This window comes from Polyodon spathula, chromosome 3, assembly GCF_017654505.1.
Source record: "Polyodon spathula isolate WHYD16114869_AA chromosome 3, ASM1765450v1, whole genome shotgun sequence".
Lineage (NCBI taxonomy): Eukaryota > Metazoa > Chordata > Actinopteri > Acipenseriformes > Polyodontidae > Polyodon > Polyodon spathula.
Window position 1 is genome coordinate 14,808,794 of NC_054536.1, and position 24,000 is coordinate 14,832,793.

General features: G+C 36.5%; 1 protein-coding gene across 1 annotated transcript in view; it reads right to left on the minus strand.

The window, feature by feature from the left end:
- The window catches only part of LOC121312746 (ribonuclease 3-like), a 57,573-nt gene extending 33,595 nt beyond the window's left edge, over positions 1-23,978 (minus strand). The window contains 20 exon segments of the mRNA XM_041244475.1: positions 3,629-3,688; positions 5,828-5,888; positions 6,438-6,576; positions 8,825-8,932; positions 9,451-9,558; positions 12,112-12,211; positions 12,424-12,548; positions 14,467-14,636; positions 15,804-15,878; positions 16,521-16,602; positions 17,233-17,304; positions 17,452-17,538; positions 17,655-17,741; positions 18,040-18,120; positions 18,777-18,940; positions 19,056-19,197; positions 19,417-19,654; positions 19,931-20,011; positions 20,275-21,099; positions 23,859-23,978. Coding sequence (XP_041100409.1) covers positions 3,629-3,688; positions 5,828-5,888; positions 6,438-6,576; positions 8,825-8,932; positions 9,451-9,558; positions 12,112-12,211; positions 12,424-12,548; positions 14,467-14,636; positions 15,804-15,878; positions 16,521-16,602; positions 17,233-17,304; positions 17,452-17,538; positions 17,655-17,741; positions 18,040-18,120; positions 18,777-18,940; positions 19,056-19,197; positions 19,417-19,654; positions 19,931-20,011; positions 20,275-21,092 — 2,798 coding nt within the window. The 5' untranslated portion in view covers positions 21,093-21,099; positions 23,859-23,978.
- Positions 23,979-24,000: the final 22 nt, after the last annotated feature.

Here is a 24,000-nt window from a genome sequence, read left to right on the forward strand (position 1 = left end):
CGAATCCCTGCAGGCGTTTGCTCTGAGGTTGCTGCAAGACGTAGATTTGTTGAACTGATCGGGAACGGCCTATGAATGCATTATCCATCATGAGGTAAGAGGATGCTTTCAATTATATTAACAGTTCTTCAATGTCTGCTGGCAGCTCCACCCATTAATTATTAGCCTTTTAACACTAGCACTGCCATAGATGCTTTCTGAACGTCTTTTGCAATTAAAATTTAAACATCTCTGCATATGTGCATATCTCGTGAATGTCTGTTCTTAAGTATTACTAAATATTTGAATTAATACTCAGTGTTTCAGCTGCAGAATCGTTATAAGCACTTGCTTCTTCAACCACCAGACCCACAGTTTATGCGGCATATTGAAATCAATACAATATAGCCAACAATTTAGTCTGAGCTTTGTAATAAAATTAAAGTAATTTATAAGAACGTATTGTATACTCCTGTCGAGTGCTGAAGCACTAATGAAAGTCATTCTACACATCATATATTATTATTATTATTATTATTATTATTATTATTATTATTATATTTATTATAGCAGTTGTCACAAAACATACACACTGAATCACTGCCTGTTCTCTGAATAGAGCCCCCTGCACTCCATTACACTCCACAGGCAGAACGACTGTGCCACCCTGACTGTGTACAGGCGTAAAAAATAAATAAATAAATACATACATACATACATACATAAATACAAAATTAGCTTATTCTAAGTTCTCTGCACTAATCAGTGACCATCGGGACTGATGCTAAACAAAGGCTAGAGACTGTTGCATTTTACAGCGTAATGAAGTACGTTGTGGATATACTGGATCAAATGGCACGGCTGTATTCTGTCAAAGGTGGTATTCACAGGTGGCCTGTGGCTGTTTTTTATAATGTTTTGGACCTGGCAGCCATCAAAGACTTTGGCTTTGTACAAGGAGTGCACCGGCAACACAATCACTCGGAGGGACTTCATTTTGCAGTTAGCCCTGGAGCTACGGCAGAAACATTTTGAGAAGACACGAAAGCCGGCTGGCAAATGCCCCTCAACCTTCAGCCAGCGCTGCACCCACTAGCACATGCAATAAAAGACAATGCCAGAATGATAAATGCACTAAAACAGAACTTTGTGAAAAGGTAGTCTGTGGCAAATGCACTGGTACAGTTGAAAAGTGTGTTTTCTGCCTAGATTGTACTTAGAAAGCTGTAATAGAACTCTGAACAGACAGACAAAGCCTTTGAACTCTGTTTCACTCAAAGCACTTTCACATTGCATAAGTTATGTTATATTTTTGTTTTATGCTATTTTTTATAACTAGTTGTTTATGTTTTATAATTGTATATGTGCATACAGCTTTCTACACGTTTATACAGAAGTTTATTGCGTAAAGTTTACTTTATTACAGTTTAATTGTGTGCTCTTTTTGAAAAATATGGTATTTCCACTATGAAAATGTTATGTATGATGGTCATAAATAAAAAAATATTAAGTTGCACACGATTGTTTGTTTTTCATTTTCATATTGAAGTAATTTTAAAATGGAGCCGCACATTTTGCGGGTGTCTCGGTTGTATGTAGTCTGAAATCTCGGCAGTTCTAGTGTTAAAGTAAACATTTCAAACCAAGCTCCACGTCATAATTGTTTGATTAGAAAATACAATATTTTCTTAGACAAGGAGATCGATAATGTACCTTAAACACACAATCTGTGGTGTCATACTACCCTCTAGTGGTTCTGATTAAACATGCACGAGCCCCATTCATGAAAGCAAGAGGGTAAACTACAAGAATGCGTTGTAAATCATGAAACCAAGAAAATTTTGCCACAAGTAACTTTTTTTTCCCCCCAAAACAAGCTGGGGATCCTGACTTGAATGAGAATTTAATCAAATTAATGTCCTACCCATTATGATTTTGTGTCTCAGACACTGAAATGAAGTAGCAATGGATCGCTGCAGCTGGGAGATTGTCTAGAAGTGCAACATGATGATTGAGAGATCTACTACCAATATGGGCGTGGAGAGACAAGGCTGTACTGGCATCTGTAATGGCAAGAAAGTAAACGGAATTGGTAATACTGATAATGAGTGAATCCAGGCAATTGCGCACCAAAGGGCATCGTTGGAAGTTGTATAAAAGCTTGCTGTCTTTAGATATTATAAAAGGGTAAAAAGATAATCTGCGCTACTGGATCTTGTAACGCAGTCTGAGAGTAATGTCAGCGGCTTGAACCAGCTGGTGGAGCAGCACTGCTGCTGCTTGAGTATTGGATTGCAACAGAAAAGAAAAGAAAATAGCTTTCAGGATTCTGTGAACGTGTCAATCTTTACAAAGACATGCTGGAAATGCATGCCAAGGAAAATATCTCTAGCATTCAGAAAACTAGATATAGTTGCTGCACGATCGAGTACTGCTGTACCGCTGTGGCTGATATGGAAGGTCAGCGCTTTGCAGTCAAAGAGTCGCTATGTTGGTAGGATAAACCAGGATACCAGAATTTCTTTCACCGTTTCATCTGCTGGATTTGGACAGAAGGGACTCCATCATCGCAGATTTCCTGATTCTAGAAAGAAAATTGCTGCGGGCGAGTTTTCTTCTGTATTCCAAATATTCGGTTTAGATGTGGGTCTGTAGTAATACATAAAAACGAAAAACGCAAGACCAACAAAAAACGCAGGACAACTACATGTAGGTGGCTAAGCATTAAATAGAGTAGATTTAATTCATGGAAGGGCACAGGGGGTCTAGCTCCACCCCCTGAATCATAATTAATAGGTTAACAAGAGTACAGTTCATACAGTAGTCTCTGGCTAAGGAACAGCCATCGGGAAGCAAGCGAAATGTTTTATAGATGAGTTAGCCGCACAATATAAAATCAATGAATAAATACATATATATGTATTACTTGTCATGACACCCATTTATCAACATATGAAATCAGCTGAACAAGTAAAAGCAAAATAGGCAAATGTATGCTAATAAAACTACAATATTATTATTATTATTATTATTATTATTATTATTATTATTATTATTATTATTATTAAGACAAAAACTAAAGCAAAACAAAACAGTCAAAAAGCTTAAATCGCTATGTGCTACAAAATGCCACAGTGGTATTCTTTTAAGTGCAGTTCGTGTTCTTTTAGCCGGATCATTTACAACGGGAAAAATCAGTTCAAGTGTTCTCTTAGGAGGTGTTCCTATACGCGGAGACTAGCTACTGTATCAAGATATGCATCCCCCACACGTAACATGTCTACAAATAAAAGTAATATACCTTTTAATACCAAAAATAAGTAAATAAATAAATAGATAAATTAAAATCCCATTTGTTCTTATTCATCGTTTGTTACCCAGGTGAGAATTCTGTGAAGGTGTAACAAGATAAACAATGAATAGAATTTTAATGGCACCTTCAATACTTAAGCTCAACAACTTGCCTGCCAATGCAGCATTGTCCTAGTCCTTTTTAAGAACAGCTGGCATACACATGCCAATTACTGGGAACCAAGAGCACTGTAACATTAACTACCCCTGCAGTATGAAAACATGAACAGAAGTAACCGATAATACAAAATGAAAGGAAAGGCAAGAACAGTTCATTTGCAGTATTGTTATTTCTTACCTCGTTAAGAACTCCACAACGGCATCACCAAGAAACTCCAGGCGCTCATTATGATTTATTCTGCAATGATGAAGACATCAATATACATTCTCCAATACAATCACATTCATTATGCTGGCTTCCACCACTATTTTGAAAAAAGCCTCAAAACTAAAAAAAATAAGTGTGAGACAGCTTAATCTATGAGTCCTAGAGTGATTGTCAACTGCTCATTTGAAAGTTAATAACTTGGACTAATTAGTTGTCATTTATGGATTTATTTAAAATGTCCAATCCATATATATATATATATATATATATATATATATATATATATATATATATATATATATATATATATATATATATATATATATATATACACACATATACAGTGCCTTGCAAAAGTATTCAGACCCCTGACCAATTCTCTCATATTACTGAATTACAAATGGTACACTGAAATTTCGTTCTGTTCGATATTTTATTTTAAAACACTTAAACTCAAAATCAATTATTGTAAGGTGACATTGGTTTTATGTTGGGAAATATTTTAAGAAAAATAAAAAACTGAAATATCTTGCTTGCATAAATATTCAATCCCCACACATTAATAATTGGTAGAGCCACCTTTCGCTGCAATAACAGCTTTAAGTCTTTTGGGGTAAGTATGCACCAGCTTTGCACACAGTGTCGGAGTGATTTTGGCCCATTCTTCTTGGCAGATTTGCTCCAGGTTGTTCAGGTTGGTTAGATGACGCTTGTGGACCGCAACTTTCAAACAGTGTTACAGATTCTCAATGGGATTGAGATCAGGACTTTGACTGGGCCACTGTAGGACATTCACCTTTTTGTTCTTGAGCCATTCCAATGTTGCTTTGGCCTTGTGCTTGGGATCATTGTCCTGCCGGAAGGTGAATTTCCTCCCAAGCTTCAGTTTTTTAGTGGACTGAAGTAGATTCTCTTGCAGTATTTTCCTGTATTTTGCTCCATCCATTCTTCCTTCAATTGTAACAAGATGCCCAGTCCCTGCTGATGAGAAGCATCCCCACAGCATGATGCTGCCAGCACCATACAAAACTGTAGGGATGGTGTTTCTAGTGGCATGGGCAGTGTTAGAACTTTTTGGCCAAAGTCAAACCTATCTTGGTCTCATCTGACCACAAAACCTTTTCCCACATTGCAGCTGGGTCACTCTAATGCTTTCTGGCAAACTCCAGACCTGCTTTCAGATGGTACTTTTTGAGTAACGGCTTCTTTCTTGCCACCCTTCCATACAGGCCAGTGTTATGCAGAGCTCTTGATATGGTTGACTGGTGCACCATTACTCCACTCCCAGCCACTGAACTCTGCTGCTCCTTCAAAGTGATTGTTGGCCTCTCTGTAGCTTCTCTCACAAGTCGTCTTCTTGTTTGAGCGCTGAGTTTTGAGGGACGGCCTTTTCTTGGCAGTGCCTGGGTGGTGTGATGCAGCTTCCACTTCCTGATTATTGATCCAACTGTGCTCACTGGGATAGCCAAACACTTGGATATTATTTTGTACCCTTTCCCTAATCTATGCATTTGTATTACTTTATCTCTAACTTATGTAGAATGCTCTTTGGTCTTCATTTTCCTTCAGATTCACAGCCTTACCAATGATCCTTCAACAGTGGGGTTTTCATCCAGAAAATGTGACAGCAACTTTAATGGTTCACAGGTGAGGCCAATGATAAGGTAATTGTGTCCTTGTTAGTGCAATTTCTTTCATCGGTGCAAACTGGCAGCTTCCATAGCACAGGGGTTGAATACTTATGCCAGCAAGATATGTCATTTTTATTTTTCTTAAAAATATTTCCCAACATAAAACCAATGTCACCTTACAATAATTGATTCTGAGTTTCAGTGTTTAAAAATAAAAAAATATCAAACAGAATGAAATTTCAATGTACCATTTGTAATTCAGTAATATGAGAGAATTGGTCAGGGGTCTGAATACTTTTGCAAGCCATTGTGTATATGTGTGTGTGTGTGATTATATATATATATGTGTGTGTGTGTGTGTGTGTGTGTGTGTTCTATTTTAATGTTGTGTATTGAAGCACATTAGCTCTAAAATGTTTCTGTGTGCAAACCATAATTTCTGGCAATTGTACCAATTCACAATGTGAAACACTGTAACCATTAATTTAGTGTGAACTGCAGCAAGGTAATCATAATATAGAATGTGCACACTTCTTACCTAGAAGGTGATGGGTCATCCTGGCCAAGCCGCGACATTATATTTATTAATGTGTTTATACCTAAAAAACAAAAACAAAAGCATATTAAGCTGAACATGCACAAAACAGATTAAATGCTATATATATATATATATATATATATATATATATATATATATATATATATATATATATATATATATATATAATTATATATTATTCACAGCAACAAACATGAAGCACATGGCACCAGAAAGTCAGGTGTGTGTGTGTGGGTGTGGGTGTGTACATAAGACAACCAAGGTTGAACAACGGTTTGTTAAATATCACACGGGAGTCATATGACTCCTTAAAACGCGTTCTAGCTTTATTTTATTAAAACACAAGGATGCACAACCTACAGAATAGTGCAAACTGTGTGTGGGTATACTGTACACTTAAATTAAGCAATAGGACATGAAGTTTTGCACTTAATGTAACACTTCAATGTAAAGGGACAAACAACTAAACAAACCTAAATAATTGGAAGCTTAACTGACACTCAAAAACAATTCCTTATCCCTTTAAAAACAAACAAACAAACAAACAAACAAAAAAACAATATACAACACTGTTATATTCAATTTTTACCTTTTTTTCGCATGTACATGTGATGGACTTTTCTATCTCCATACTTGGGCTGCCGAATACCACAGTTTGAAAGAGAGTTTCTGGCATGGTCTGGGTTCATGCCAAAGTTCAAGTGATGACTTGGATGGGTCATGGCCAGCTACAGCAAAAGAATATGCAAGAGATTATAAAGATTTTAATTCTTTTTTAGTTCTTGTGCGCTGAAGCACATTTGCAGAACTCCATATCATGTATCAGAAGATAAACAAAATAGTTAGCAGTAATCCTAATTTGCTCCATGCACACACAATTAACTTTATACAAAACACTATATAAAAACATTTTACTGTCGTGAAAGAGAAGAACTTTCAACATCCCAGATATGATTTAGGCACACCATTATTAGAAAATGTTAGACTTAAACAGAAATCTACATGATGCCAAATTATTAAATATACTGTAACTTCGAATATAGCCATGCACCAAGTGTAAAACGCGTTCCAATGCATTCCACAAGCTTTTGGTCATTCCTGCAATGAGTGTGTTGAATTACACACTCCTATGGATAATGCACACTGTATCAGTATTACTTCTTAACACTGCACTCCTCTGCATACTTCACATAGCAACACACTAACTCTGCCTTAGCGCAAGAAAATGCAGATCAAGTACAAAGTCTGCAACACATACATTTTGTTCAGCGAACTAGATGTTTGAAAATATTTAGCTTAAAAAAAACAAAACAAAAAAAAAAACACTCTCTTTTAAATGAACAGTAAGGCTAGATTTCAATGTCCCTGCACGGCTTCAGGGAACAGCAACACCTCCATGTGACCTGTTTTCACCAATCAGGACAGAGTATTTAAAATACCCATTTTATAACTGCTTGAAAACATCAGCAACGTGCTTAAGTTGCACACAGGAAGAGAACTATCCACGCAGCTCCCACGCTTCTTGCACGTTCACGGGAAACGTACCACATTTGTAAAACAAAATCACAGATAGCACGCTTTGATGCATTCCATGTAACGGTCCATCATCCTCAATAATATGTAAATGGATGCATGTTATACTTTAAAAACTGTGCAAGTTCATTTTAAAAGTACAACTGGAATAATTGAAAAAGGTAACTAATGACCCAGCAGTCTAAGAACATTTGAAAAAATAATGTTACTTTCTATATCTCAAAGATAGAATCTGAGCATATTCTTACTGCAAGGAGGAAATTAACCCCATCAGCAAGTCCATGGCCAGTACAATTGTAAAATTGTAATAATATATTTGTTTAGAGTATGAGGAGCAGATATTCAAACATACAAATAAAAAACAGAACTCTTCATTTATATGCAATTTATTATTAGCATCGTTTTTAATGTTTGTTTTTTTTTTTTTTTTTTTTTTTTTTTTTTTTTTTTACGAGAGTGCAATATGTCAAAAAGGAGTTCACAGTGATTGGGTGGGTAAGTATTGTTTTACAGTCCACTATAAAATAAAGAAACCTTAATTAGTTTATATTGAAATTGTGGGATGTATAAAAGAATGTCATTAGGAAGAAAACGAGAATGGGTTAGAGATATATTTAAATCCTTGGATGCCATAGGTTAAGACATGAAACCTTTCATGAAAATCAGTAAGCTTTGTTTCAACTCAGATGTCCTATTAGATGTAACAGCTGTAAGGGAACATCCTCATAAGAATGCAAACAACATTGTCTTTGAACGTCTGCTGTTTAAATTATGCCTTTTATTTCACAAGGATCCCAAACAAGATGGTAAGGAACAATAGAAATGCCAGTGGGGTAAGTTGTTAAAATATATAACTAGCTGGCTGAATGTACAGTCCTTCAAGTTCTAGAACCAAGGTAGTTTAACTTCATTAGGCAAACAAGCGACCAGAAGAACAAAGGAAATTCAAACAAAAGAGCTTTACTTAAATGATGATATACGCGTTATACACTTTTATCTGCAACTTTACCTTACTACAAATCACTCCCACAGCTGTGCAACACTTAGTTTGCACTAAAAAGGTGTGTAACTTCTTTGAAGAAAAGGGGAGGTACATAAACATATTCTTGATGGAAGCAGGTGACTGTAGATGCCCTACATAAGGAATCTCCTACAACTTCACAATTTATTTAATCTGCCAGGTTTAAATAACATGAAGGTGTGTAGAGGTCTACCATTAACAGGAACTTTTTTTCTTCTTTATAGGCTGCCAATATATGTATTTATAAATATTTAAGTATACTATAGTATTTCAGTTTTTATCCCTCTCCTCCCATGTAGATACCATCACGCTGCAAGACGTGTTAAGTAACCACATGTGCATACTATGCATACAAAGCCCAGAGGGCAGATTGCATTTGGAACACAAGGTTGTTAGTGGTTTATTATGCCCTCTCCTCTCACCTGCAGAAGACAGCGTTCCTTGAACACGTATCCTATCAACTTGTCCAAATCCTTAAGGCACTGATGGTAGCGAATGTGGTGTGTAAGGACCGGTAACATCATTGCATGCTGTAGAGGAAAGATTTTTTTTTTTAAATTCAGAAAACAATATAGCTAGAAACCATCAGAACAATTATTTCATGTAAACAATTGTTCACTGTTCTATTCTGTTGCAACTCATAGAATCTGCTTTTGCATAAATGCCGTGCAAAGTTTCATAAGGAAACGTTTTACATGGAATATGAATATGAAATGCTCTGTATATCTTAAACTCTTTCTAGCACATGCCAGGCAAGTAACACATAGGATGGCATTTCTTGGTATTTGTTTTTGGCTTAAAGGGATATCAGAACTGTAAAAACCATATGAGATAAGCACACAAGCTAATGCCAATTCATTTTGTAAACATGCTATGTATTTTAGACTATTTTCTCTTATGGTCGTAACACTGCCACTTCCTCAGCCAATCACAGTTAAAGAAATGACAAGGTGATTCACAGTAGTTTTTCACTTAATTGCATCCAGCTAACATTAGTGGAAAGCTTTTCTAGGTCCATAAAGTTGAGTAATTAAATGACACAGAGTACCTGGCAAACATCAGATCGGATGCCCGTTTTCCAGAACCCCTGGCTGCTCAGTTCCACAGTCACCTCTCGTCGCATGGTGTTTTTCTGTCTGATCTTCTGCAGAGCTTCCTGTAACATGAATCATCAATAATAGATATTCATAATCATGCTCCATCAAATCTACAAACAAGGACACAGCTGGTGAGTCTGTTCAGCAAGAATATTAATCAAGAAAAACAACACTATATTTAGCACTGGGACAAATAGCTGAATACTCGAACAAACTTTTTTTGACATGTATTTGGATACAAACATCAGATGTATGTATTCACTAGAAATGACAAAAATACCTTGCACTTATTTACCGTCTCAGCAGAATTTGCATGACAGTTTAAAACGTGTTGTGCTGCTTCAGAGCCAGAATCTCATGGGACAGAAAAAAGGCAAGCATGTCATTCTGAAATGCCACACGTAAACAGTACAACTTCCTGAAAACATATACACGTACATAAACTTTCTTGAGACTTTGTGTCGATGGCCATTGTTTACTGTGAAGAAACGGCAATGGCAAGGAATGAAAAAAATAAATAAATAAATAAATAAAATGTGTTGTCAGCTTTATGTTCTATTTATTTCGGGAATAAACAAAAACACGTTTAACTTGAACTGCTATTTGATATCCTTTGTTTTGTAGTTAATTCACTGGGGTAAAGTAATTCCTACACAACTTCTGCTTTACTCCTGGGATATTTTTCTATTTTAACATAAGGTCTTGCTAAAATAAAGGCACACACACAGGGATCACGGACATGACCCCTGCCCCTGCTGCTATGCTGTCTCTGCCTGCGTTCAGAGCAATATAATGGCTTTTATTACTTTTTGAAAAATGAACAAATATTTAAAATTATGAGTGAATATCTAAAACATGAAATCCAATTTTTGTCCCAGAATTATATTACTAAAACAACTAGTGAATTTAAGGGAAAAAAAGAGCAGACATACTTTAGTTGCTGCTTCTTGCTTACAGTATATACAGATTAGCAAAAACGATTTATATCCTCTATTCTAGGGTGTAATACTTCTGCTTTCACTGGATTACTGTCTTATAGCAGGCTTAACATAAGAAACATTAAAATCCCAATCAGCAATGGGTAAATCCCTGAACTGTGCGAATGACATCACATCACACATGTCAAAGTGTTTACATTACTTGTATTAGTTGTTTTGTTCTATCTTTCGGAGCTGAAAACTATAATCCAGCTTTCTTTGCTGGTTGCAGTTTGTATAATAAATCCTCAGGGCTCTCATGTCCCAGAGCATTTTCTCTCCTTTCACTGTGTTAGAAGTATAAAACAGCTCCATGATCAAAGCAGGTGTACTACGTTAAAGAGGGCTTTGAAAAATCCAAGTGCTTGTGGATTTATGATTTTCTTTGTGTCCTGGCTCCACGGGGAGCTGACTGTAGTCACAACACACATATGTTAAAAGCAGATATTACTCTACATGTTTCAAAATTACTGCTGTAGTCAGTGCTCAATATAAGGTTTTGGGTCTGGGTGTAACTTGCCTTCTAATTTTAACACAGAGAGTACAGTGTATATTCAGGGGGTAAAATCCAACATTACCTTGAAGTCATGAGTTATCTTGACAAATGCTATACAACCTTTAATGGTAATGGGGTAGGCATTAAACAAAGAGCCTGCAATGTTACTTTGAACTACTGTACAACCACAGTTCTACAAGGTTATTGATCTGCTCAGAACCTTTTTTTTTTTTTGAGGTATCACAGACTCTGCAAATTAATTGTGTTCCTTAAATTACATTTAATTACATTAAATTCTTAAACTCAGTGAACATGTTAAAACTTCAACATGGTTCCAGTTGGATTTGTAAGTTGACTGGGATGTTTATGCGTTGACCTGTGTAGCTTCAAATTTGTCTTATTCTTACTGCAATTGGCTGCAAAGACACCATCAGGGCTGGCCAGAGATTGGATAATGTTTGTTGGGTTGGGTTTTCTTGTGTATAGTTTCCTAGTAACTGAAGACATTGTATTCTTGGAGATGTAGTTGTTAGTGGAAGTTTTAGAGGAGGCAGAAAAGCTGTGCAGCAAAACTGCTATGTACATTTGTACGCATTAAATCAAATTTGTGTGCATTTCGGATTGATTTTGTAATGAGTAAAAACGGCAGGTAGGCAGCTTATCTGGACCACTGGCTGTACCTGTGCATTGTCATTCCTGACCTACTTACCATAAGGTAAAACAATCTGATCTGAAAACACTATAGTAATTAAACAACTGAATTGTACATTTTAGGTTCAGTTTTGGATTATAAACTTCCATGAATAAAGACTATTGACGAGCATGTGTCTGATTTACAAGGGAAATAGCTTTTTTTTTTTTTTTCCTTTACCCAATAGGTAAAAGGAGTAACTGACAGGCAAACACTTCTCTCCAGTGCACCAAAGACTGAAACACTTCTGTATATGGTGGGCTCCTACTTTCTCTGGATAAGCAGCTCATTTTCATAAGATAACTTCTAGATGTTCTTACCTACTGATATAAAAAATTGCTAAATTGTTACTATACAGTGGGTTTATTAGAACAATGTAACCTACAGCTAAAAATCTACACATTAATGAAAAACTCCTGTGAGCTGCCCGATTCATCTTGTTAAATACCTCTCTTTGTGTTAGCTTCTGTTTGTCCACTTGTCTGACTTTTGGACTGTTGGCCAGCAGATGGCGTAGTTTCACATAGCTCTTCCATAACTTCTGGTACCTTAAACACAATACTGTTATCAAAATAAAGCAGAACATGCCTTCTATTACTGCAATATTTATTTTGTATTTAAACTATATTTTGTATACAAAATAATTTAAATTCTAGTATGACTAACTCCCTACTGTAACAGTATGTAGTTAGCATGGGTATGTAAAAGGAAAAAAAGAAAGAAATCAAAAGGTTCCAGGAAAAAAAAAAGAACATCTTACTGTGGGTCGCCGGCATAGCTCAGTTGTGCTGGTCTTATTCCAAAGTGAACAATTATAGGAAAGGTAATGACATCTGGGTTAAACTGCTCCCGGTCCAATTGATCAATGCGAACAGAGCTGGGTTTCTGCAAAATGTAACATTTGAAACTCAAAACCAGATAATCTGTTCACAAAGGCTTGTGAAAACTGTGAACATGAATACGAAGAACATTTGCTATATATTACTCTTTTAAGTAAGTAGGCCTTTGTGAATCTTGTACAAGTAGCAGAAACCATGTACTGTAAGTTCTAGAAACTCACTGATTAAGATTCATAAATGATTTGCACATCCTTTGTGAAATACCAGGCAAAGACATAAAGGACAGAATGGCTAAGTTTACAGTACAATTATAAATCACAGTATGAAATTACAAAGTGCTTCTATTCTGGATGCCAAGCATCATGAGAATTATAAAATGATTTACGCATACATTGCTTTGAAAAGGCAAACACAGATCACCACAGTAATAATCTTACTTGGCTAGTTTCGAGTTCTTCTAATCTTAATTTGTCTGGTATAAAAATTGCTATTACTATTGCAATACTTTTGAATAAACAAATTAATTTTAAAAAATGTATGAATAAGAATTTATTTCCATAGTACTTTATCTTAGGATAAAAATAATTTGAATCTCTATGAAAATGGCATAGATTCCACTTGTCCTAACAAAACATGTTTAATGTGAAGTAGTATGGCTGTCACCTATAAAAGGACAATCTCTTTTATTTAGTTTACTATTAATAAACATTTGCAAAATCAATAAAACTATCAACTAACAGTGTGCAGTATATCATTTCTCACATTTGTTTTTGTAATATGATGAAATTGCTTACTAACGCAATGACATTCTGTTAAAATATTAAACAACATACCATTGTTTCATGCAAATATAGTCTGTACATGTATATTTCTCGCCACGCAAGTACTGGTATATCTATGCCTGCAATTTCAACAATGCACCAAACTCCAGCAATTTCCTGTCAAATAAATATTCTGACAATTGCATGATTTACAACCTTTTTTTATTTTTTTATTTTAGCCCAACAACAGATTTAAATTCCTGCATTTTGATGGTTTACATTTACTTTTAATAGAGAATAGAGACACCCAGTGGTGTAGTGCTATATTAGAAGTGAGGTGTCCATATTATCTACCCCCTCCCTGCTCTCTCACCCCCACCATGCCCCACTGCAGTCCCCGTTTCCCCACACACTCAACAGAACTGCAGTTTATCACTCTAGTAGCTAACGAGTATACCAATTCATTACAAATTCAGACAATCAGATATTGAGGTATTATTGTAAAGCAAAAGTATATACAGTACAAGGCACTAGGCTTATAGCTGTTCATATTAAAAAATAAATACATAAACAAATACATATTTTCACATGATTAAAACATGGTATTTATTATTATTAATTAACCTTCTCGTATATTGAATGGTTTGGTCCAGAATCAGCTCATCTCACCGTCCTACAGCAGCCGCTTAAGAGGGAATGAGACTGAGGTTTTGAAACAGACGTGCATCTGTTTGCAAAAAAAAGATGTGCAAGGCCACACACACACAGGTACCCTTTATTTGTTTGTTGTGGTGGAGTTTTATCTTTTAAATAAATGTATAGCTTATTGTAGCTACATCACTTCTTATATATGGGTCTAAAAATAAGAACTGTTCCAATTATTACATCTTATTGTAAAACGCTGCCACCTCAGCACAGCGTTGATACGGTTTCCCTTCACCTCTCTTACTCATTATTCTAGACCAGGCTTATTGTATTCAAACTGTTTCATTTTCTATTTCTCTCTCAAGGGTTTCGGACGGTTCTGGTGTTCTTTGCTTATTTGTATGGGTTATACAATGTATATCTCCACATATTAATAGCAGCAAAACAGTTAAACATTCTACATGTTAAGTATGGAAGTGGTGCTCTCCCTGCCCTGCCAATCCGCAGCACTACACCCCTGGAGGCACCATAAAGTACTGTAACCTTAACAGACTTTACCATGCCAGGACTGGTGACGATCATTCCTTTACATTCCTCTGCATATTTCTGCCACTCCAACTCCTCCCATTGCAGCATGTTGGCAATCTCTTCTTCAGGAACCAAAGGTTTGTTGCTGTGCAGCATGTACAGGAGCACCTGGTGCATGGACAGCACCTCCTTTCCACCGTCTGTAACGAAAGACACGCAACTTTACTTTACTACTGATATCCTTCAAGAATATACTAATAGAGTGTTGCAGCACACCCTGCAAAGTTAACATAAAACACATTATGTTACCTTTGCTGTGTCGCATGTTGTCCTTATTGCAGCGTTAATTTTAAACATACTATACTGCTTTTTTAATCACACGTCATGGGTCATAAATCAACTGGGTAACACATTTCTCAGCATTTACTAGGGAGTGTTCGCCAAGAGGGAAAAAAAAACCCCAAACATCTAAGGGTCACAGTGTATTCAGATCACACTCCCCCTGCAACAATGCTGGTTTTCTGTTCATTTCAATCAGAGCATTGTTGGAAAAGGGAGCATGAACGGGATACACTGCTACGTTTAAAAGAAAGAAAATTCTCCTGGCAAATGTAAAAGTGGAAAAAAGTAATGATCTTGTTTAGTTTCATTGATGTGTCAGTAAAAAAAAAAAACAACAACATTAAAACTATCAGGAAAATGTTGACAAATAACTGCTGCAAATACAAAGGAAATCAATGAGTTTCTTGTAAATACTGCAGGGGCTTCGGTAACACTTACATTTATTAGGAAGTCTTGACAATTATAGCATCTTTATGAATGAATCCATTGAAAAATAAGAATAAACACATATATCCTATTAGTAATATCAGATAGCCATAATCAAAATTACAATCTCGCATGTATCTGCCAATTACAAAAATAAATAAACACAACAGTAGGCCGGCAAATAATGAAAGAATGATGACATTTACTTTACAAAGTATTCTTACTGGGTTGGCATTACCACTCAAACAGTTATTCATGATGGATGCCCTGTATGAATATGCCTGTTTATTGTTCCATTTACAGGTGCCGTGTTTTGCAGACTGCCTTACTCGTTCATTCAGATCCGCTTATCTTGATAATTTAATTCCTATGTATGCGTGTACGTGTGTATGCATGTATGTATGTATGTTAGAAAAAAATAAAGATCGCTAACTATAAAACATTCGCCTATTATGTGAGACCACGAAGTATCAATAGTATCCCCATGACCACTGTGCTGAATGTATATTATTATTATTATTATTACTTAGCAGACACCCTTAGCCAGGGTGACTTACAGTTGTGTATTTCACAATATATACACCAGCATAATTACTCACCAGGAAGAAATCTAACAAAACGAGGCATAAAGTGAAATTTTTGACAAATGGAAGTATCATTCTCACTTTCAGGCCCTACAAAAAGATGAAAAAAGAATGGTTACTGTATATCACATTCTTTCTGCTGATTTACATGTTGGGTTGTTTAAAGATTCCTTAGTGTATAGAGCTTTACCCTTCAATCATGTCTTTCATTTCACAGCTAGTACCACAGGAGGGAAGAGCTTGATGCAGTTTAGAATATTTTGTTTATGATCTTTGATTCATTGTCAAATAAAGGTTTTCTTCCAGGCAGGAGATGGAGACAATGCCTCATTTAACAGACACAAATGGTTATACAAAGTGGGGGGTCTGGTTTTGCCGTTTGTTTTGCATACCAGCACAAAAGATGGATTTAAAAGAAGCTTTATTTTAACATAATGCAATGCATTACAATCCATTAGCAGCAGCATTAGCGGCAAGTCTTAAGCTAGAGATATTCACTGCTAAAACATTGCCAAAGACTAATACGTGAAGGTAAATTAGACCCAATTTGAAACTTGTGATCCGACTGCTTTTTAACAGGGTTCTTGTAGTTTTGTGAAAATGTACTCAAGTTGTTGCAGTAACATTGCTGGTGGATGACACACAAAGACAAGAATCAATGTAAACCAGATTTTTTTTTTTTTTTTTTTTGAAGGATGTTTTTAAATAATGCAAAATAAATAAAGAAAATACCCTTAAGATTCCAGTCGTACAGCTCCAAGATATCTTTAAATAAATAAGACGAAAACAGCTCCAGTCCTTTCACGCAGTAATTCTGCAATTATAATAATAAAACACAGCATTAAAATCTTCTAGCAATTCATTTTCATATTGTGTGCATATACAGTTGTCTCTTCTGTAACAAGTGTTGGGACATAAAACTACTAAAATATTCACATTCTGTTTCTGAGATCAGTTTAAGGTGTATACCTGTAGATTGGCTGTAATGTTCCCGGTCTGAGAACAGGTGCTGCATTTTCACTCTTCAGTTACTAATTCTAATGTAATACTTTAGAGACTTAACTAAAATTTGCTGGCTTAAGTTTCATCCAATTTAGTGAGACAGGGCATTCTGGCACAAAGGTGTAATATGGAAAATTACAGTGCTCCCTTGACATTTCACAAATGTTGGTTAATTAACAGTTAGTGTTAGTCTGTGTTTAAAGTAAATTCTACAAGAGCTATATTTTAATGTATAAGGATCCTTCACTTATGAACTGTTTGTTTGTTTGTTTTTTAACACAATATGATTTTTTTGATGCACAAGTCAGACTGAAATAAAAAGGAAACTGAACATCAGTTCTCCCTCTAACATGAACTATCGTTCAGCCAAACAGCAGATAACATACTATGGCTTGTTAAAAAACTAAGACAATAAAAATAAATGATAACAAATAATATTCACCTCTGGTGCCATTTCTTCAATAAAATGAATGGTGTAATCTATGTTAAAACGGATCACTCTGCATAATGGAATCTGAAATTTACAGATGGCAAAGTTAAAAATATGCTCCACAATCTCCTGCTATTATGTTCTGTCCTGCTTGTCTTACGAAAAACACTTGCCACATTTCTCACCATTAATGACGATCAATTGGTACCACAATAAGATAGTAATACTTACATTAGTAAGCAGAGTGTGTGAAAACAAAGAGAATCCTTCAAAGATGTACTCGTGATCATCATATTCTATTACAGTAGGTCGGTCAGTCTACAAAGACAGTGTTTTTGAACAACATTTAAATATATGGCTTTAAATATTCAAAAATATTTATATAGTGCAACAATGCATATATTGCCAGAAATAAATTGCCAACATTCACTTACTAAGAAGTTGGTAGGCGGGGACACTGTAATTCTGTAGTGGTACAGTCTTCCTGCATTGTTTGTCATTAGACGACACGCTTTAACATGCTAAAAGATCAAAGAAATAAATAAATATAGTTATATTTAGAAACTCTCTGCATGCTGCAATAGTCACTGCATTGTTACTGTTTGCTTATTATGAATTATAGTCAGTTGTCATCTTAGAATCTTTAAGATAACCAGAAAAAAAAAGTTCTCTTCCGATTTATAAAAGAATCATCGCAAAATAGCGACCGGTTACACTATAAAATAAGAACATTAATAATTACAGTATCTCCACTTGTGTATGTCTGCTTTTAGAAAGCTGGAGACACTATCTGACCTAACAGTGAGACATTCTTCTCACCTCTTCCCCTGGATAAATGTTGTGTCGGATTCCAGTCCGCCTGGCTTTGGCACTGCACTTGCATAATGGCCCATCATTCATCTATGAAATATTAACACAGATAATTTGATATAATAAAAACATTACCTGCAGGATTACACACAGCCTAATAAATAGAAAAAAAAAACATAAATACCAGTATTCAATATGGGTATAGGTTGATGAAATGAACACCTTAGTAAATTAATTTGACAGATTTTAAAAAAGAAAACTTATTACTAATTAAGGACATGTTTTCCTAACTGGAAGACTGGAATGCTGAAGAATTACTGTTAAAAGGACAGCAGTAGCAGTTTGTATCTGCTCATTGCAAAACTTACATCTGTCTTCTGGCTAAACGAATTACTGTACTTCACTTTGCCAATAATTCCATGTCGCTAGCCACGCTAGGTTTAATCTAAAAATATGCTATTCCATTACAGACTAACAAAACTCTTTATTTGAGGAGCTTTTTACTGGAAAACTTAAAAAAGACACCACAGATAACAAGCTTCTTAAAATATGACTTAGGTGTATTGTTGTCACATAATGACCAAGGAGTAGGTAATGCATAGTTAAATTACAAAAACGCTGCAACACAACTGGTGAAACAACTTTACAAATGAATAAATGATGGCCAGCTCTCTGTACCACAGTTCCTTTTGGATAAAATGCATTTTCACCCTTAATGTACTAACAAGAGTAAGAGATTCGCAGACCTGGCCACGATCATTGTACCACAGTTCTTCCTGCAGGCGGTCTGGGTGTGCCTTTTTGCGCTTGATTTCCGCAATGACATCGAAGACGTCCGAGTCTGAACTGCTGCTGCTGCAGCTGCTGCTTCCTCCATCCGACTCGCATTCAGAGTCACCTGAACTCTCATCTAAGGGTAGACACACGGTGTCAGATTATTCTTACCCAGCTCCGACCACCTTACCTGGGAAAGCAAGTAACTTTACCTGAAGTGTTATACAGACAGTAGCATAATAAAATGGTACCTAGATCATCATCTAACTTGGTCTTTGGTGGTTCCCATTGAGGTCTTGATGCTTTGGCTCTTTCTTGTCTCTTCACCAACTCCTCTTCAAATCTGTCATACAGATCTCGCAGTTTACTTGTGCCAACAATGGTAGAGTCACCCTGAAAATTAAAAAAAATAAAATAAATTAACATATATGACTATAAATGGGAGTTTGTGTGAACAAATCAGGGGTATAATCTAAGGGGTATATTAAATCACATAGAATGGTTTGTAAACATGTATTAAAGTGTATATGTGAAAAATTTTCATAAGGGGGGGGGGGGGGGAGGTCGGTCCAACAGGGTTAAACTATGAATGTAAATTGTTCTTTTACATACCACCTGATCCATAGGGTCTTTTGAGTAGTAATTCTCAGCATGGGTACAGCGAATCCACACCGGCTTAAGAAGCTCATCCTCGTCTTGATCATCTTCAGCTCTTTCTACTTGATTCTCTTCTGGTTCTTTGTTTTTCACAGAAGTGTAGTTCTTCTCTCTACTGGAGCCCTGGCTATCAGGCCTCCTCTCCCTCTCCTCTTCCCAACGAGGCCGCTTCCTATCCCGACTGCTCGAACGACTACAAAAAGAAACGAAAGAAAACAGTAAGCATTTCACATACTGTAGGTTGTATGATCACAGACTGCACAATGACACAGCCATGCAAGCCTGAGCTCAGCAAATACAGGATTTGGTCATCATAAAAGAGTGAAAACACTTTCTTTTCTTTAAGCATGAGATTAAAATAAATTCTGAAAAGTTCCTAAATTAGCACAAAAAAAAGCCCCTTGCTACACAAATAAAAGCTATATTGCTATTTTTTCATTTTAAAATATTCTTATTAAAACAATCTCACCTCCTTGGTCTCTTGTAGTCTTTTCTGTGTTGCCTTTCACAAGATACAGACCGTCTGCTTTCCCGGTGTCGATGCCTTTCCCTTTAGTTAGTTAGTAAGAAAGAAAAAAAGAACTCAGATGTCTTCCATAGAGATATGTTGCCTATAAGAAAAAACAACTAAAATATTAAATGATACCTTCTTTAAAACATACTAAAACTACATAAAAATAACCGCAACCAGTCTTCCTCTCAGGCTTGCTAGAGATCGCTAGTTTCTGGATTCCAACAGTAGGTTGCTGGCAGTATGCACTTGCAATAGGCAGCAATAACAATGTGAGGAGACTGTAAATAACTCAACAATACCTGCTTCGTTCCCGACTTCTGTGGCGAGGTGGTGTTCTGCCTCGGTCATAGTCTGATCTGTGACGGCTACTTTCCTGCCGCCTCCTGTCTGGGCTCCTTCCACGATCCCGTCGTTCTCCAGGACAGTCCATCCTGTGCCTGTCACCATGGCTTCCGTAGCTGTACCCCTTGTGCCTGGGCTCCTCGGGGCGCCGGTTTCTTTCTGGTGACCTTCGCTCACTCTGTGACTTCTCAGCTTTGTACTGATTTGCATGTCTGAACTGATCGGTATTGAAAGAGCTGGAGTGTGGTTGATATCCAGCATTAAAACTGGGTGGAGGAAAGGGTGGCTGGGAATAGTTAATGGAATAAGGGGGCTGGTAGCTCATTTGCTGTGGCATGGAGGGTGAAACAGAGGTGTGTGGTAGTGGTGGAGGAGGCATCATATAATGATAGGTGCTTTGACCTGAAGCTGCTGACCCAGACAAGGAGCTGTTGGTAGGGTTTAAGATTGGAGGGGGAGGAAAGTTAGGGGGCCCTGGGAAGGCTTGTCTAACTGGAGGGTTAGGAAACGGGGGTCTCAATGGGCACTGGTTTGTAGGATTCTGTCCCAGTGGGGGCATCGGGGGTGGATAAGGTATAAAATCAGGTCTGGGAGGCATGTAACCTGCACTACCAAAGTTAGAATAGCCAGGGGAGGGAGCAGCTTGTGGATCATAATGAAAAGGAGGCACGGGTGCAACCTGCCTGAGATTCTGTGGCCTGTAATTATGAGGTGTTCCACGCTGTCCAGACGCACCCCTTCCACGGGGACAACCTCGGCCGGGATGAAACGACATTACAATTCTTAAAAAGACAAAAACATATCATTACAATTTCTATTTAATTTTTTCCAACATTTCATCTTGTTCTGGTTGCATTTTTATAGTCAACTGTATTGCACACGTGCATGATTTCAGAGAAAGGGTTGTAGCATTCTGTGGCCCGTGGTCCGGACCACTCCGGCTGTCGTTATGTTTCAATTTCAGAGTTTCCTTTTCATTTTCTTTATTTTACATATATGTATGTTACAGTATTACATGTCAGTGTTAAGGTTTATAATAAGTACAGGGGTGTGACAGGTAACGTAAGGCCAGATGCAGGAACTGAAAACACACAGGCAAGTACTGCAGTCCAAAAGAAGCGTGGTGTGACGTTTATTTACACACAAACAAAAATAAATAAAATATTTGAACTGAAACAAAACACTTTGCTCACAGAGCACAAAAGAAAAGGTTTGAACCAAAGCAAATCACCAGCACAAAATAATAATAAGATCCTAGGTCAGGCTGGGTAGTTGCTGTCACTGTTCCTGGAATCTGTTATTTTAGCTTGCTCTCGTTCTGTCCTCACGCTCTCGTACTCTCCTCCATACACCCACTCGGAGTGCAGAGAGCTACAGGTTTAAATGCCGGTGACCATCTATCAATTTAGCAACAAATTAATCATTTTATTAACTCGGGAGATGGCCATCCTCTGCACAAGGTTTTTTTTTTTTAATTATTCCTGGCAGAGGACACGCTGCCCCCTTGTCTCTGCCAGAACACACTGTAGTGTCAAGGAGGGGTCATCATATCATTCTGTGCATGAAAGTAATAGAATTGGAATATACAAGGGGGAGTCTTAAACCATTCTCTGTGTCTTCTTGGTTTCTAGTCTCTAAGTCCCCACTGACTAAGCATGCTTTTAAAAATGACTCTTAGTTCTTTACAAAGACATTTATTTCGTACCCTGAAGTGGAGACGAAACGAGAGGAAGGTAGACCCTGGAATCTAGCTGACCTTGACGCCGGGCAAGCTTCGAGCGCCTGTATTGTTGAAGACACGGAACAGCTGGAGGAAGCAGCGCAAATCCGTTAAGTATGCAACGAGTAGTGTTGTAATCCTCTTATGAACTCGAGAATAAGCAGACCTTAAAGTAAAATTAATGTTTTAAGTGGAATGTAAGAAAGGTATCATTGTTTTCAATTAATGCTTTGAATTAATGAACACTATAGTATTTTTTTGTATGTGATTTATACAAATTGATGCGAGTTGCATAAGGCAATTATGATTTTGCGTTTAGAACCTAGAATCCAAATTTAGCTGTCTTGATAGGTTGTCTGGACGCAAAGAGCATCTTTACCTCGCAAGAGTGAGAATTGCCTTCTGAACCAAAACTATAATATTATATATATATATCCTTCAAGAAGCTGCTTGATGAGATTCTTGGATCAATAAGCTACTAACAACCAAACGAGCAAGATGGGCCGAATGGCCTCCTTTCGTTTGTAAACTTTCTTATATTATTATGTTCTTAATAACACGCCGTCAAATACAATAAATAAATCATAACAGACAAATACAAAATAACATAGGGGACGAGGGGGAGACACAGTTCTAAAAATAAACAAACAATACTGTACAGGGCTCCACAACTCTATAATAATAAAATAACAATCTGCATATTATATATATATATATATATATATATATATATATATATATATATATATATATATATATATATATATATATATTCCAAATACTTCTAATAATAAAAATGCCAGTGTAGGCTGTAAATGTATAATAATCTACTGAGGGACTTATGCTGCCCTTTGTTGCTAAGTGGTCCAGTCCAGACCAGATCACTGCCACTCGTCATCCTGTCACACCCCTGTACTTAATATAAACCTTAACACTGGCATGTATTACTGTAACATACGTATTTGTAAAATAACATAATTGCAAATAAAGAAAATGAAAACTCTGAAATCGGAACACAACAACGACAGCTGGAGTGGGCCACAGAATGCTACAACCCCTTCTGTGATTTCATGTCTTTCTGGTACTCGAATACCTAATTCCACAAATCCAGTTCATTGTCTCGTTTACAAGCCTCATATGACTGATGAAACAGTAGAATAAACTACATTAAAAAATAGATCCAATCCACTAACACATAAAAAAATAACATATTAGGTTGCAGCAAAAATGCCGAGTGTGTTATAATTGCACTGTGTTTGTCAAAAAATGTTATTTCGTTTTAACAAACATGAAAAATAAAACGTGCAATTATTACTTTGTCATTTAGCAGATGCTTTGATCCAATCCTGGAGTGCCCCAATCCTGCAGGTTTTATAGGTGTCTTTACATCACCAATGGCTAAAGATCTGGGACACATGTTAATCTTCAGTAATTAAACCAATAATTGGTGCAATTAAGTAACTGACAGCTCGGTTGAAACGAAAACCAGAAGACCCTGTAGCTCTCCAGGTCCAGGGTTGGAGACCCCTGGGCCACTAGGGGGTAAACTATGCCACACAACTGTTGCTGCAGTGATGTACAATAGGACCTCTGTTTTACGTCTCATCGGAAGTGTGTCTGTGTGTTCTGTGTGTAATATATATATATATATATATTATTATCATATATATATATATATATATATATATATATATATATATATATATATATATATATATATATATATATATAACACATTTTACTATGGAACCGTAGCTTGTTACTAATTTTGCATCTCCCGTTTGCTTAAAAAAAAAAAAATGCTCGAAAACTAATCCTTACCGTTAGAAATGAAGAAAATATCGTCGGGAACTGTATCAGACGTAACAGTAAAACACTGAAGTAACATAAATCTAAAAATTGCAATTCGACCACAGCCTATCTAAACAGGAAATGTAGAGAAGAAATCCCGCCTTTTCGTGCT